We start from the raw sequence: 14,816 nt of genomic DNA, 5'->3' as shown, positions 1-14,816 counted from the left end.
CTTAATTCTCAACTGTGCCTCAGATGTTCCTGTGGCACATCAACAACAACAAAACAAAAAAGGATACCTACCCAGGCTGCTTCTCAGGCAATTTGTGATTAGTAAATTTGCAGTAGAGCTGGAATTCTGATACACTGCCAGGATTGAGAACTACTTGCTCTAGAATTTGTATTATTTCGAACTAATATCTTTTGATTATATATAAGTAACTTCCATTCCTTAAAATTTAATTTTAAACTTTTTGTTACTATGAAATAATGATTTAGGATTTTCCCCCCCCAATTCAGAGGGCTTTTGTAGTATTTTGGATCCTTCAGGGCTGGCTGCAGCATAGTACTACCTTATCCAAAGGAAGAGGGAGAGAAATCAGTAGTAATCTTGAGAAAAATCACTTCTTTGAGCCTCAGAATTATAATTTGTAAAATATGGATAATAACTACCTTTCAGAGTTACCATGAGGATTAAGTACAATTGCATTTTTAAGACACAGAACCTGAAACTTAGTAGATAGTGGTTCTTCTTTATTATATTAAGAAAGTTTATTTATCATCTTAGGTGTAAGTGACTATATTAATAATAGTGTCATAAAAAAGTATAGTTTTATCTGGAGTAGTTCCATGTGTAGATAAGAATAAACCTTTCTTGACTGACTTCCTGGATTTATAGACACTTTGCAGTTTCTGTGAATAAAATATTGATTGATGCCCACAGCATACTGAAGTTTTCAGACCAGTAGGCCCAAATTAGTAGATTTATATGCTTATGTTTTACTTAACCAATAATCAGTTTTGTGTATTCCCGTATCTGTTTGTGCCTGTCATATTTGATACTATAGTAATTAGTTTACTTTAAGAATAGATAATGTGAATGCAAAATAGAGGGGTTTTTAAAAATACATAAAAAATGCAGGATGAATACTTTGGGAAGACTTCATGAAATCAGTCATTTAAAATTTTTGATGTTGTGTGGATAACAGTAAATGATCAGAAAAATAGTAAGATTGTATGTGAATGCTGCATTTAGAATGCATTGCCAATTATCTTAAGTTCCATTTAAAAAATTAAACTAGTTGAGTGCCTGGGTGGCTCAGTTGGTTAAGCATCTGCCTTCGGCTCAGGTCATGATCCCAGGGTCCTGGGATCAAGTCCCGCATCGGGGTTCCCTGGTCAGCAGGGGGCCTGCTTCTCCCTCTCCCTCTGCCCCTCCCCCTGTTCATGGGCTCCTATGCTTTCTCTCAAATAAAATCTTTTAAATAAAAATAAAAATAAATTAAACTACAGATCTTATACCTGGATAGTTATGGCTATGTTTTTATTAATTAATTAATTTATTTATTTATTTTTAAAGATTTATTTATTTTAGAGAAAGAGCAGACGGGCACATGAACATGCATGTGGGGGGGAGGGGCAAAGAGAGGGAATCCTCAAGCAGACTTCCCACTGAGTGCACCTGTTGTGGGGCTGGATCCCATGACCCATGAGATCAGGATCTGTGCCAAAACCATGAGTCGGATGCTCAACCAGTTGAGCCACCCAGGCACACCATGGGTATGTTTTAAGAAAAACAATTCTGAATCTAGTTAATAGAGCCATACTTAAAGAAGGTAATATCACAAGATTAGCAAAATTATGTATGATTTCTGAAAAAAAAAATAATAAGGTAAGTAGAATTTTTATGATTCTTCATAATAGCTCACATTTTTTATTAACTTAGTTTTACTGATCTGGTTAGATGAGAAGTTTTGCTCCATGTAAAATGAGAATTATAGAATTGCTAATTGGTTCCAGAAAGGATAATTTAGCTGGAAAGATTAGAATTAGACTCCCTTTACTAGCTAAAGAGGCATCCTGACAAAAGAAATGGATGTAGGTATTTCTTTGGCCAACGAGGTGTGATTTGTCACTACCAAATGCCAGTAGTAACAATCTGAAATCTAGCTTCCTTTAGGTGCATTTGGGTAATTGGTGTAAAACTAGTACTACTAATACTGATGATGATGATGATGATGATGAAAGTTTGAGATGTTTACAGAGTAAGGTACTATAGGCTAAACATGCACGATTAGTCTGTGAAATAATAGAAGAATTAATTGCTGGCAATAAAATGAAAAAAATCATGGAAGATAAATATCACCTAGAAAAACTTTTAGAAATCGGAAGGAAAAAGTGTATAGAAAATAGGAATTTAACCTTTAGTGTGATTATTTTTTCTTAAGAACCTTAGGGCATGTGTTAAAAGCATATAGAAAGAGTCTATACACCTGAATATGAATTTATATAAAGAAGGCTATAATCACATTATTGATCACATTTTAGATTTAGCTTTTTATTTTCAATTAATATTTATTAACTAGTGAAAAGTAGATTAGCATAGTAACATGTTAAAATAGCTAATTTAGCTAATTTCTTATTTCAAGTTTATGAAGATGTAACAGTGCCTGGCACTTAGTAAATTGTATAAGTGTCTGGGTTTTTGTTTGTTTTGTTCTTTATTTAGCATACCTTATTATTAAGAGTATAGATTCTGGAGCCAGAATGCTTATTCAAATCTCAGCTCTGCTGCTTTCTAGTTACGTGACTTACAAGTTGCTTGATTTCTCTGTGCTTCAGTTTCCTTATCTGTTTATGGGGGGGAAGGGAAATTATATATTCTTCATAGATTATGGGAATTAAATGAGTTAATATATATAACATGTTTAATATAATGCCTAACACAGAGAATGTTGTGTGTTTACTGTTATATGCAAATTAATATAAATTTGCGTATTTTGAATTCAGGTCTATTGTAAAAGATTGATGCATTCATTGGTAATATCATCACGCTATAATTACAAACATAGTTACATGGTTCTTCATTATATTAACTTACACTATTGAAAAATAACACTATAGGATTGAAAAATGCTAGTAAAAAGATTGGTTCCAAAAGCATTATTCCAAAATGACATGTCTCTGCTTTTCAGATTTGTTTGCTGCCTTGGTCAAAATTGGATGCTCTGCAGATCAACTACCTTTTCTCTTTTTATTTTAAGTGAAAGAAAGAAACTTGGGCCAGAGTAAAGTGTATTAAACCTAGTTTATGTTCTGTATATTGCTGTTTTGGATAGTTCTTTTATTTTCTAGAAGGAACAGTTATTTTAGACCTGTAATCTCTGAGACTTCTGATTATCAGCGGAAGCTAGCTGATCCGATTGATGTGTAATAAATGTAACTCTGAATCTTAATCTCAATAAATAGCCTGTATTGAATATCAGGTCATTGGAATATTTATTAGTCTGTTATGTAACTTAACAGTTGCTATAAAAAGCCCACACATACTGTAGACTCCTTAATGAAATTAATGACAGCTTTGGTCGTCCAGGAGTAGAATGTTATTGCCAACATGACAGTGGAGCTGCAGTAATCCAACTTCAGTTCCTGATTAATGAGGTTAGTGAATTGCTTTAATCTATCCTACTTATATATGAAATAGGGCCACATCTGGTCTTTCAGATTTCTTGCATGCATTGATATTTAAATATTTGAACAAAAGTAAATTTCTTATAGGTCAGAACTAATAGCAGTTCACTGTAAGGCATCATCCTGGGAAGTTACATAAATAATGCAAGATGTTTCTCAAAACAGTGTTGCAAATAGAATGGTGTAAGGTAAATCTTTTTGGTACAAGGTGCTGCATTTAAATTTTATTTCTTGGATACTGAAAGTTATGTAACACTGAAATCTATATTAAAATTTTTTTTAGAGATTGAGTTTATTATAAATAACAAAATATACTTCTCTGTGACTTGTTTGAAATACAACCGGGAAACAAAATTCCATTAGAAAAGAAGACTGGTTATTGTCCAGAATTCTTGTTGTGTCACTTACTGGTTGAAGTAATTGATGATGTCTTTCTTTTTGATAGAGTATAAAGTTAGGAAGGAGCTCAGGAAACAAATACTATTTTATCAGCAGGGTAGATAACATGCTTGCAGGTTTTTAAAAAGTATGAGCATTTGCAGTGACTTGGAGCAAGAGAGTATAATGCTAAGCAAAATAAATCAGTCATAGAAAGACAAATACCATATGATTTCACTCATGTGGTATTTAAGAAACAAACAAAGGGGAAAAAAAAAAGAGAGAGGCAAACCAAGAAACTGTCTTAACTATAGAGAACAATCTGATGGTTACCAGAGGGGAGGTGGGAGAATGGGTTAAACAGGTGATAGGGATTAAGGAGCACACTTGTGATGAGCACTGGGCTTTGTAAGGAATTGTTGAATCACTATATTGTACACCTGAAACTAGTATAACACTATGTTAACTAATTAGAATTTTTTAAAAAAGGAAAATAAAAAGTTAAACAATTTAAAATATGAGCAGCTCTGAGAATAGATATTTACTATATGCAGTGATGAGCAGGAAAAGCTGGTCATTAGAAGAAAGAAATTACTCCAGAAAAGGCTCTGCTATCTTTAGTTGTGGTGATAGTCTGTGGACATTCTTTTTGCCCTCAGGTCCTTAGGTTCCATTTAATAAATTCTTAAATGTATGTGAGAGGAAAAAAAAAAAAACACTCGATACCTCTGACCTTTTGTAAAATGTTTTTATCAGAAGATTAATATACAATTGTGTAGGTTTTTCAGGGTCAGAAGTGTTTTTAAAAACTGCAGTATTCTGTGTAGAACTGTATAATAGGCATTGTAAAATGTTAAAATTCAAAAGAAATCACAATCTAGAAAGTTGTTGAACCTATTTATGAGGACTCAAGATTATTTTTCCTATTTTTTTTTTTTTTTTAATTTTGTTATGAAATAATTCTACTGGCAGTTAGGTTCAAAATAGAGAGGTTCTCTGTGTACTTCCCCCATCTTCCCCTAATGGTAACATTATGTATAACAATAGTATAATATTAACCAGGAAAATGACATCCATATACTACTATTAGACTACAGACCTTATCTAGATTTCATCACCATGAACTCCTGTGTCAGTGTGGGTGTCTAGTTTTGTGCATTTTTATGACACATAGAGATTTGTGTAATGACCAGTATGAACAAGATACAGATCAGTTTCATCATCATAAAGGACTTCCCTAAGGCTCCCCCTTTATAACTGGGCCCCCTCCTGCTCTCAGTCCCTAATCCCTGGCAGCCACTAACCTATTCTCCATCTTTATACTTGTGTTAAGATTATTTGTTAAAGCAGTACATGAACCAGTGTAAATAACATTGCAAACTGATTACCTATACACCTAAATTTTAGAAATCTTAAGTAATTTATGTTGTCATTCATACAGGTTTCTTTTCAATAGGATTCATCATAGAGTTCTTGGATATGACTTTTATTTTACATGCTTAAATGTTACATTTTGAGTACTTAAAAATGATGTTGCTGTTTTAAAAAATGCTTAGCAAAATATGAATATTTAATTGGGGATGCTACAGAAATCTGACAATTGGGAGTAGCTATTTGCTTTTATATTTAGTGGGCCATATGTAGGTAAAGGAGCCCCGCTAGGAGGTGGTGAGCTATTATTGCCATTTTGGCTCTACATCTCTTCTTCCTTAAGATTTCAAGATGGTGTGCACATCTTGAGAAAGAAGTTGACTATGGTGGAAATAAGAATGAAGAGTACAAATCTTTGATACTCTGAATCTTTGAGTTTCTCTGCTTCAAAATGATAAATAGATAAGAGGATGCTTTCTGGTGAAAGCATATGGACTTTATTTCTGCTCCCCTCTAGTCGTGTTGTAGCAGTAGGAATTACACCATAGAGAAGCCCTCATAGAATTTTGAAGGTGAAAAGGACTTGGAGAGATCATTTAATGTAAATTTTCAGAGCTATTTTAATCCTCTCTGATAAATGAGAAACTTAGTTTAAAGGAAGGAGATTTTAAGATTTCTCATAATAACCTAGATGAATAGAACTGCAAATCCTTTTTTGAAATTAACATAAATTTTTCATGTTGTATTTTTTATCTTATTCTCTCAGTATAGATGAAAAGTATCTGACTCCTTTGAGGAAACACATGCACATGTCTTAATAAATCAACCTTAGTCTAGAGATTCTTAATCCCGTTCACATACCAGAATCACCTCTAAAGATTTTTAAAAATATACCTGTGTAGGTCCTTGCTCTGAAAATTCTGTTTGTGAGTTCAGGGGTGAGATTGAGCCTCCTGTGTGATTCTCATATAGGGCCAGAGATGCTTCCCCATACTTAATAGTATTTAGTAGTATCAGATGTTCTAACTTTCTATATTAGTTGATTGGTCAACCCTTTGGAAGTTGAAGTTATAGTGTGCTGAATGCTATCTTTATTTTCTGTATCATTCTAGTAGTAGAATTATGATCTAGGCATAGTACATTCCGAAGAATTTTTCTTAAGCCAAATGGGAAAGTTACTTCATACTATATTTTTCTTTCGGTCAAGAAGATGTACAATAGTGATCAAGTAACTTATAGTCTGACCTCTAATTTTACATAGCTATCAACCATAATATCCAACTAGATCTTAGTATATTTGTAGTTTATAAGGTACTAAATTATACTTTAAAATGAGGAAGTGAAAACAGTTTTTACATATGACACACTGTATAACATCTGCTATTTAGAATTTGGGTGAGACAAATGTTTCTCAAAACTAAATCTATTGGCTGAAAGTTTTGAAATTTGGGAAGATTTTTTTGGCAGCTCTTTAGTAGCTTTGATGTTTGTAAGATATATTCTATATAAAATATATTACACTTTATTTTTAAGGGAGCTCTTGTGAGTGCCTTGGCTGATGACACCTTACATTTATGGAATTTACGTCAAAAGAGACCTGCCATACTACATTCACTTAAATTTTGCAGAGAAAGGTAAGAGTTTCTGTTACCCTATATATATATAAGGTATTTGCTATTCTTTTTTGAAATATTTTCTTTGAATTTTATTCTTTGATTTTATTTTTTTATGCTAGACTTTATGCACAATCTAAAAAATAATTCAAGAACTTCAAGGGATATATAATAAAAAGCAAGATTCCTTCCTTTCCAGACCCATTTTCCTCTCCAGAGACAACCGCATAAATTTCTTTTGTGTCCTTCTAGAAATACCTTGTGCATATAGGCAGAAATCTTTCTAGATAGCTCTTCTTTTTTTTTTTTTTGCATGAAAGGGAAAGCATTACATATTTTTCCTATAATTTGTGTTCAGTCAACAATATATTTGATAGATTGTTTCATATTGGCACAAGCCAATTTTCCATAGTTATTTTCATAACCGCATGATATTCTATTACGTGGAAGTACCATAATTTACTTAGTCTTCATCAGTGGACATTTATATCCTTTTTGGTCTGCTGTTCATTTTGTTCGGTTGTGATAGTATGATACATATATGTCTTCATCCATTTATACAAGTATATCTCTGAGATAAATTTGTAGAAGTATAACAGTTGGTCATAGAAATCTCTTATATGACTCGTGAGTTTTATACTTTGATTGGAAAGACCTTTTTTTCTTTTTTAATTCCAGTATAATTAACATAGTGTTACATTAGTTTTAGGTGTACAATATAGTGATTCAACAATTCTTTGTATTAATCAGTGCTCATCACTATAAGTGTACTCTTAATCCTCTTCACCTGTTTTACCCATCCCCCCATCTACTCCCCTCTGGTAACCAGGAGTTTGTTCTCTATAGTTAAGAGTCTGTTTTTTTGTCTTTTTTTCATTTTTCATTTGTTTTGTTTCTTAAATTCCACATATAAGTGAAATCATATGGCATTTGTTTTTCTCTGACTTATTTCACTTAGCATTGTACTTTCTAGATCCATCCATGTTGTTGCAAGTGGCAAGATTTTACTCTTTTTTATGTCCGAGTAATATTCCATTGTGTATTGGAAAGACATTTTTTACCCTAGTTTTATTAAACATTCTCCCATATTTTCTTACAGTGCTCTTAAAATTGCATTTTTTATGCTTAATCTTTATTTTTTTTATTTTATTTTTATGCTTAATCTTTAATTCATATGGAACTTACTTTGGCATGAAATATGAGCAAGAAATATAGGCCCCCATTGCTTATGAAATCTATTTTCTGGTGTATATATGAACATTTATATATGTGTGTGTATGTGTACTTGTAAGCATGAGCAGATGTGAGTATATATGTATATGTGCCAGGGTTAAGAAATCTGGGTCTATATAGTATCTAAATGCAGTGGGGTTAGTGTCTTTAGGACCTGTCTTCGGTTAAAGTCAGACATCAGACTGCCCAAAGCGTATCCAAGGATCAGACCATTCCTCCTTTGATACATGTTGATCTGTTCAGGTTATATAAATAGGTCAGTTTGTAAGTCTGGGTTTTTGCCCACAGTGGCCCTCCAAAATAGGCAAGCTAAAAAGGCTGCTGAGAACATAGCAGTTCAGACTTCTTTAGCCAATACCAAGACCTGTCTACGTTTTATGGTGGACAGAGACCAGAGTTGGCAGGGGGGCAGTAGCAAAATTTGCTGTTGGGCTACATCTTGCCTGGGAAGATAGATTTTCTAAATAAGTTGGAATCATGGTTCTGCTTCTTCTGGGAGAGGGACAGAAGTGAAGGAGGAGTTAATGGTAGGAGGGAGGGTTGACATAGGGGAGAAAAGGCAAGCAAAACGTTAAGGTTCAGTTCTTTTCTACCTGCTCAGAATAGGGCCAGCCTCAACTTGCCGGGCAGAGTTCCTTAGTCAACTTGCCAACTGGATCTCGGGGAGGTCTACATCAACTTCAGATGCCACCAAGCAGGTGGAGATAGCGATGGGCATCTTAGTCCCAGAACACATCTTGTCAGTCTCACACCATCTCCTGGAAATGAAAGTATGGGTCTAGCAGAGTAGTTGTCATCCTGGTGTGATTTTACCATCCAGAGGGCATTGGACAATGTCTAGAGACATTTTTTTTTGTCACAGTTGGAGGAGGGTGGAATGAGCAGTGCTACTGGCTTCTAGTTGATAAAGGCCGGGGATGCTGCCAAGTATGTTGCAATGACAAGGCAGTTAGTTCTCCATAACAAAGAATTTATCTGGTCCAAAATATCGGTAGTGTCAAAGTTAGAAACTCTGGGCTCTAGCACATCAGAATGGTATCATTTGGTCCGTGTAGTGCTGTAGAATTTCTCTTACTCTCTACCACCCACTGGAAGGATTCTGTCAGGATATAGAATTCCAGCAGAAGAATACTTCTGATACCTCATTTGCCAGTGGCCTGTCCATATTTCTCATTGGGACACAGGAATGTAGTAGTATGTGGTCCCAATTCACAAACATACACTATAGGTTATTATCGTATATCTTCATGGAGAAAGGATTAAAGCTCAAGGAGTCCCAGAATAGTCAGGGCCTCATGATTGTCAGGTATGAGGTAAGTCTCCTCAATAGTACCTCTAAGGATGGTCTCCAAGAAATTCTGGTAAAAATGGGTAAGGAATGGTGAGTTAGTCTATAAGGTGCCTATAGTCACAATCTGACAAACAGAAGGCATCTTTGTGTGAAGTACAAAAAAACAGAGCCTTTCTTCTTGGTGAATGCAGCCTCAGAGTCCACCATTCCCCTCCTTGGTTGGGTGCTATTATGCAGGGCACATTCTGCACAATTGTATGCAAGGTCCTAAAAGTTACAACTGAAATAAGCTGATAGAGTTCCCAGTTTTCAGTTTTGTAATAGAGTTTACCCAGCTGATCAGTAGAAACTAGTTGGTCCCATTTGAAGTTCAGCTTCCCCTTGGCCATTATTAAGGTTAACAGTAAAGAAGGAACTGTAGCATGATACTTCTTCCTTGAGTATCTCCTTAGGATGAAATCCTCTAAGCTAGCTACAAACTTGTATGCCAGCCATTGGACCTAAAATGCTAAGGAATAGGCCTGGTGTCTTGTGGATGAACCTACTTATATTCTCTCAAGACTAAAGTTCAGATTTCTTCAGGTGGCAGGAAGGAGAGAGGTAGCACTTGGGAGGAGCCTTGTTTTCCTCAGCATCTGGCTACATGTGGGAAGAGGGGAGGGCACAGTAGGGGCTTCCTCCAGCTCTAGGAACTGCGCATGGTGGCAAGACATACTCTGCCCCTCAGCCTGAACTCTGTGTCATTCAGGACTGTAATCTGCACCCTGATGGAGACCTTCTGTTAGAGCAACTATCCTTAGGCAGGAGAAGGGACAAAATCCTATCATTCCCTGCCATTCCTTCCATCTCCCTCATTTGTAGGAATCCATCCCTTTCTTTATGTAACTGCTTTACATTCAGTTTTTATATTTGTGTCAGTCAGGATAGTTTGGGTTATGCTATAATCTTAATGACTTAATACAGCAACAGTTTATTTTTCCTTACACTATATGTCCTTTGTGGGTTTGTTCCTTTTCATTATCATTATTCCAGAACCTGGCTGAGGAAACAGCCAGTCTTTACAATATTGCTTGTCACTGTAGTAGGGAGAAAGAGAATATGGTGAGGCATGAGTTGGCTCTTAAAGTTTCTGCCTGGATATAATACATATCTCTTACACTCTCATTTCATGGGCTATGGGAACAAGTCACGTGGCCATCTGTAATTTCACTCATACAACCAAGAAGCAGAAAAGCGGGAAATCTTGTGAATATTTGTAATGACTATCATGGTGCTTATTATTGTTGACAGAATACAATAACTAATAACCTAGTAGTTTTCTCCTTATTTCACAGTGGGTTTGAGCTAACTTAATAAGTTGAATTACTCCATTTCATTTTTATGCTATTTTCATTTTTACTTCTGAAACTAGGAAAAGTAAGAAAAATACAAAAGTGTTTAAGTAGTCATTTCATTACATTTTGAACAATTGTTAAATAATATAAACTTAAGTTTTATCATAATATTGTCTTATTTTTATAAGTAAATTTTCCTAGTATAGTAGAAATTTATAAATAGAAACTATATGTAGTGATTTAAATTGTATTTTTTCATAATGTGGATTTTTTTCTAGTTTTGACTTAAAAATTGTGCTACGATACACAGAACATAAAATTTTCTATCACAACCATTTTTAAGTGTACAGTTCAGTAGTGTTAGGTACATTCTCATCTTATACAACTATATAATATGGATATTTTGATAGAATTTCACTTTTATGGGATTTAAGAAAAAAATGTGGAAATTGGAAGTTTTACATCTTGGCTTAACTATATGAAATTGGGCATGTTACTTCACTGTTTTGTGTGTTTGGTTTTCTAATTTGTGGAAAATTTTCCTCTGTGATACATGTAATCTTTATCATTTATTTTTTCTCATATGTTAAAACAGCTTCCTCTTACCCCATTTATTTTTTATTTATTTATTTTTTATTCCCCCCCCTTCATTTTTCCCTTCCTGCTATCTTCTTCTTCTTCTTTTTTTTAATATGTAATATATTATTTGTTTCAGAGGTACAGGTCTGTGATTCAACAGTCTTACACAATTCACAGCGCTCACCATAGCACATACCCTCCCAATGTCTATCACCCAGCCACCCCATGCCTCCCACCCCCCACCACTCCAGCAACCCTCAGTTTGTTTCCTGAGATTAAGAATTCCTCATATCAGTGAGATCATATGATACATGTCTTTCTCTGATTGACTTATTTCACTTAGCATAATACCCTCCAGTTCCATCCACGTCATTGCAAATGGCAAGATTTCATTCCTTTTGATGGCTGCATAATATTCCATTGTTACCCCATTTATTCTATAGGTAATTATAGAATGCTTATTTTGTGCCAGCTTAATGCTAGCTGCTAAGCATGCATTTGTAAAGAAGACAGACTTGGGCCTTGCCATTAGGATCTTCGTCAAAGTTAAGACAAGCTTAACTTCCCAGATGCCCAATAAAATGACATTTGTTCATCCTAAATAAGTCTGTATCTCAGTTTCTGTAGAATGAATTTGAGTTGGGGAATAACATAAACTTAGAAATCTCCTTCTTGGTTAGCAGCCAGCTTGTACTAACTGTCAAGTTTAGTTCTTACTATAATTGATCACTTAGCTTGAGATACGATTTTCTCTAGCTTGAAAAGCAATGTACCATAGTGGTTAAGAGTTCAGACTCTGGGCCAAATTGCCTATGTTGAATCTTAGTGCATAGCCCCATCACCTATTAACTATATCAGTTTTGTTATCTGTAAAATGGATTATTATCTCACGAAAGCCCTAAGATTCATATTATAAAGTTAATATATATAAAATAAGTAATATGTATAAAGCACTTAGAACAGTGCCTTAGAAATCACCTGTATAAAGGTATTGGATTTGGGCGCCTGGGTGGCTCAGTTGGTTGAGCGACTGCCTTCGGCTCAGGTCATGATCCTGGAGTCCCGGGATCGAGTCCCGCATCGGGCTCCCTGCTCAGCAGGGAGTCTGCTTCTCCCTCTGACCCTCCTCCCTCTCATGCTCTCTGTCTCTCATTGTCTCTCTCACAAATAAATAAAATCTTAAAAAAAAAAAAAAAAAAAAAAAAAATAAAGGTATTGGATTTACTTAAAGTAATGATTGTAACTTGAAATAGCTGCATTAGGTATACCAGAAGTTTTACTTAGGCAGTCTTTATAGAAACAACTAATTGACATTAGAAAATCATTAGAACCAATGATATTGGCACTACGTGGCTTTATAGATGTAAAGGAGAGGTTCTTTGGCTTTGGTGGAAAATGGGAATTTGACAAGAAAATTCTGTATGGTAGTTTTTTGTTTTTGTTTTTGTTTTTTATCAGAGTATGTTCCTTTAGCTTTGTAGTTTTTTTTTTTCTTTAAAGAAAGTTTAATTGGGAGGAATTCATGGATTTATAAGCAACTACAACTATCTGCTAGTCTTTTTTTATCACCTGTTACCATGACTAGTATTCTCAGCCACGTTAAGTTTTTGCATAACAGTTCTTAAGTAAAAATATAAGAGCATTTTAAGACTGAGGACTAAATTGTATACCTGGGCTTTCCTATTTAGAAACTACTATTATCTAATAATTATATCTCTAATTGTTTAATTCTTTGTTGTTCATAATACACTTTCACATAAATGTTATTTAGTTTCTTGGGTCAAGAAAAATTTCCCTAAGTGAAATTTCAAAGAATAGAATTTTTCTGTATAAATATGTTAGACACCTGAATAGCTGAATCTTTAATATTGAAATTAATACATTCTTTTAAGATATATTTTTCTTTTATTCTAACACATTTATATCTATTCATTTGATGATAGATGCATGTATTGGTTTAGAGAATAAAATAAGCATGCATGCATTCTAAACTAATGGTTAGGAGAATACAATATCATATGGAATACACTAATAATCAGAAAGTTCCTCCTAACAATTATCAATGGTGCATCAATGTCCAAAGTCCTTAAGAAAAAAATGTTTGAGAAATGGAGTAATTCATTCAGATACTATGATTGCAGTGGAAAAGTTGGTGCTTGTTAAGGTACTTCAGGAAGTGACTGCTGCTGTAGCATCAGATTTTCTTTTTTTTCTTTTTCTTTTTTATAGAGAGAGAACGTGGCAGCGTGCAGGAGTGGGGTGGGGGGGAGAGGGAGAAGGAGAGAAGTAGACACCCCCCCACACACACACCAAACGCTGAGCGCAGAGCCAGATGCTGTGGGGCTAAATCTCATGACTCTGAAATTAGGACCTGAGCCAAAACCTAGAGTTGGAGGCTTAACCATCTGAGCCACCCAGGAGCCCCACATCAGAATTTTCTTAGTAGCAAAAGTAAATTATTGTAGAAACAAAAACTAATTTATCCCATTATACTCTTATTAAAATATTACCTAAATATTGTGCTTGGCATATTTATGAGGCTTATAATTTGCTCGGTATGCACATGAACCAGGCATAGCTGTAAAAGAATATTTGGCTAGATACCAGCTCTCAAAAAATCTGTACAGGTCTTCCAAAGATTTTGAATTAATTCACTGCACATATATAACAAGAAAAAAAATTAATCATAATATTGGAACAAATTAGAGACCTAAGATTACAGTTTTTGTGGTAATTGCATCATATCGGCAAAATATTTTTCTTCAAAAGCAGCTTAATGAAAGTGTACAAGCATTAGAAATGAGAGTGATTTCGTGTGATGAAATTCAGGACTAGAACACAGAAATGGAATGGAACACAGGCTGTTAGGCAGCCTGATAGAACGATATACTCTTCTGGATCTAATTCTAATCCACGAAGAGAATTGTTTTGGAACTCTATGGATGTGATGAGTCACCTTGGTAGTTTTTAGGGAACCAGGTCCTGAGACAAAATTTAAAAAGGAAGAAGAAAACTGTCAGTGTTCAGAGGGAAGATGATTGTGATTTGACGACCTGGAGACAATAAAAGGAAAGATGGTTAGGAAGTGTTGGATAACTTCCTAGAATAAAATTATCCATAATAACAAAGAAATTGGGAGAGGCATCCAAAGAGACTGGTCTGGTTACACAAGGTCCTTACAATGTATTCAGGTATAAAAAGATTATATGGAAGGAGGGGGATACATAATCAAAGGTGAATATAAGAGTAATTTGTCTCTCCTAACAGGCACAATGACCTAAGGCATGTGAAAAATAATAAAGACAAAATAATGAATGAAAACTATTTTTTATGTTTAGGGCAAGAAAGCCAGGTAGATTAATGGTAGGTAGAGTTAGGGTATATATTATTCCTCTAACTGTATAATGTAATACTGGCTCAGACAAATTGTGTCTTAGACTGCTAAAAAAAGGGTTGGCTCCTGTAACAGTATTGATTGGCCTAGGAGGAATCTATAGAGTGGGAGCAGTGCTTTAAATTTGGAAATGAAAAAAATACATTTTAGAAGGTAAATTACTTT

The 14,816-nt window shown here is 34.6% G+C and overlaps 1 protein-coding gene across 6 annotated transcripts in view; it reads left to right on the top strand.

Annotated features, from left to right (window-relative positions):
- Positions 1 to 14,816, top strand: part of STXBP5 (syntaxin binding protein 5) — a 182,029-nt gene that overhangs the window by 22,082 nt on the left and 145,131 nt on the right. For all 6 annotated transcript variants that reach the window (XR_013441060.1, XM_078054605.1, XM_078054602.1 and 3 more), the window contains exons 3-4: positions 3,347 to 3,428; positions 6,741 to 6,841. Coding sequence is in view for 5 of the 6 variants with exons in the window: in XM_078054605.1 (XP_077910731.1) it covers positions 3,347 to 3,428; positions 6,741 to 6,841 (183 nt within the window). In the remaining variant the exon portion in view is untranslated. The remainder of the gene's footprint in view (positions 1 to 3,346; positions 3,429 to 6,740; positions 6,842 to 14,816) is intronic.

The sequence above is a fragment of the Halichoerus grypus genome, chromosome 9 (genome assembly GCF_964656455.1).
Source record: "Halichoerus grypus chromosome 9, mHalGry1.hap1.1, whole genome shotgun sequence".
In the NCBI taxonomy this organism is placed as follows: domain Eukaryota; kingdom Metazoa; phylum Chordata; class Mammalia; order Carnivora; family Phocidae; genus Halichoerus; species Halichoerus grypus.
The sequence above is the reverse complement of the archived record's forward strand: the minus strand, read 5'-3'. Positions and strand labels throughout refer to the sequence as shown.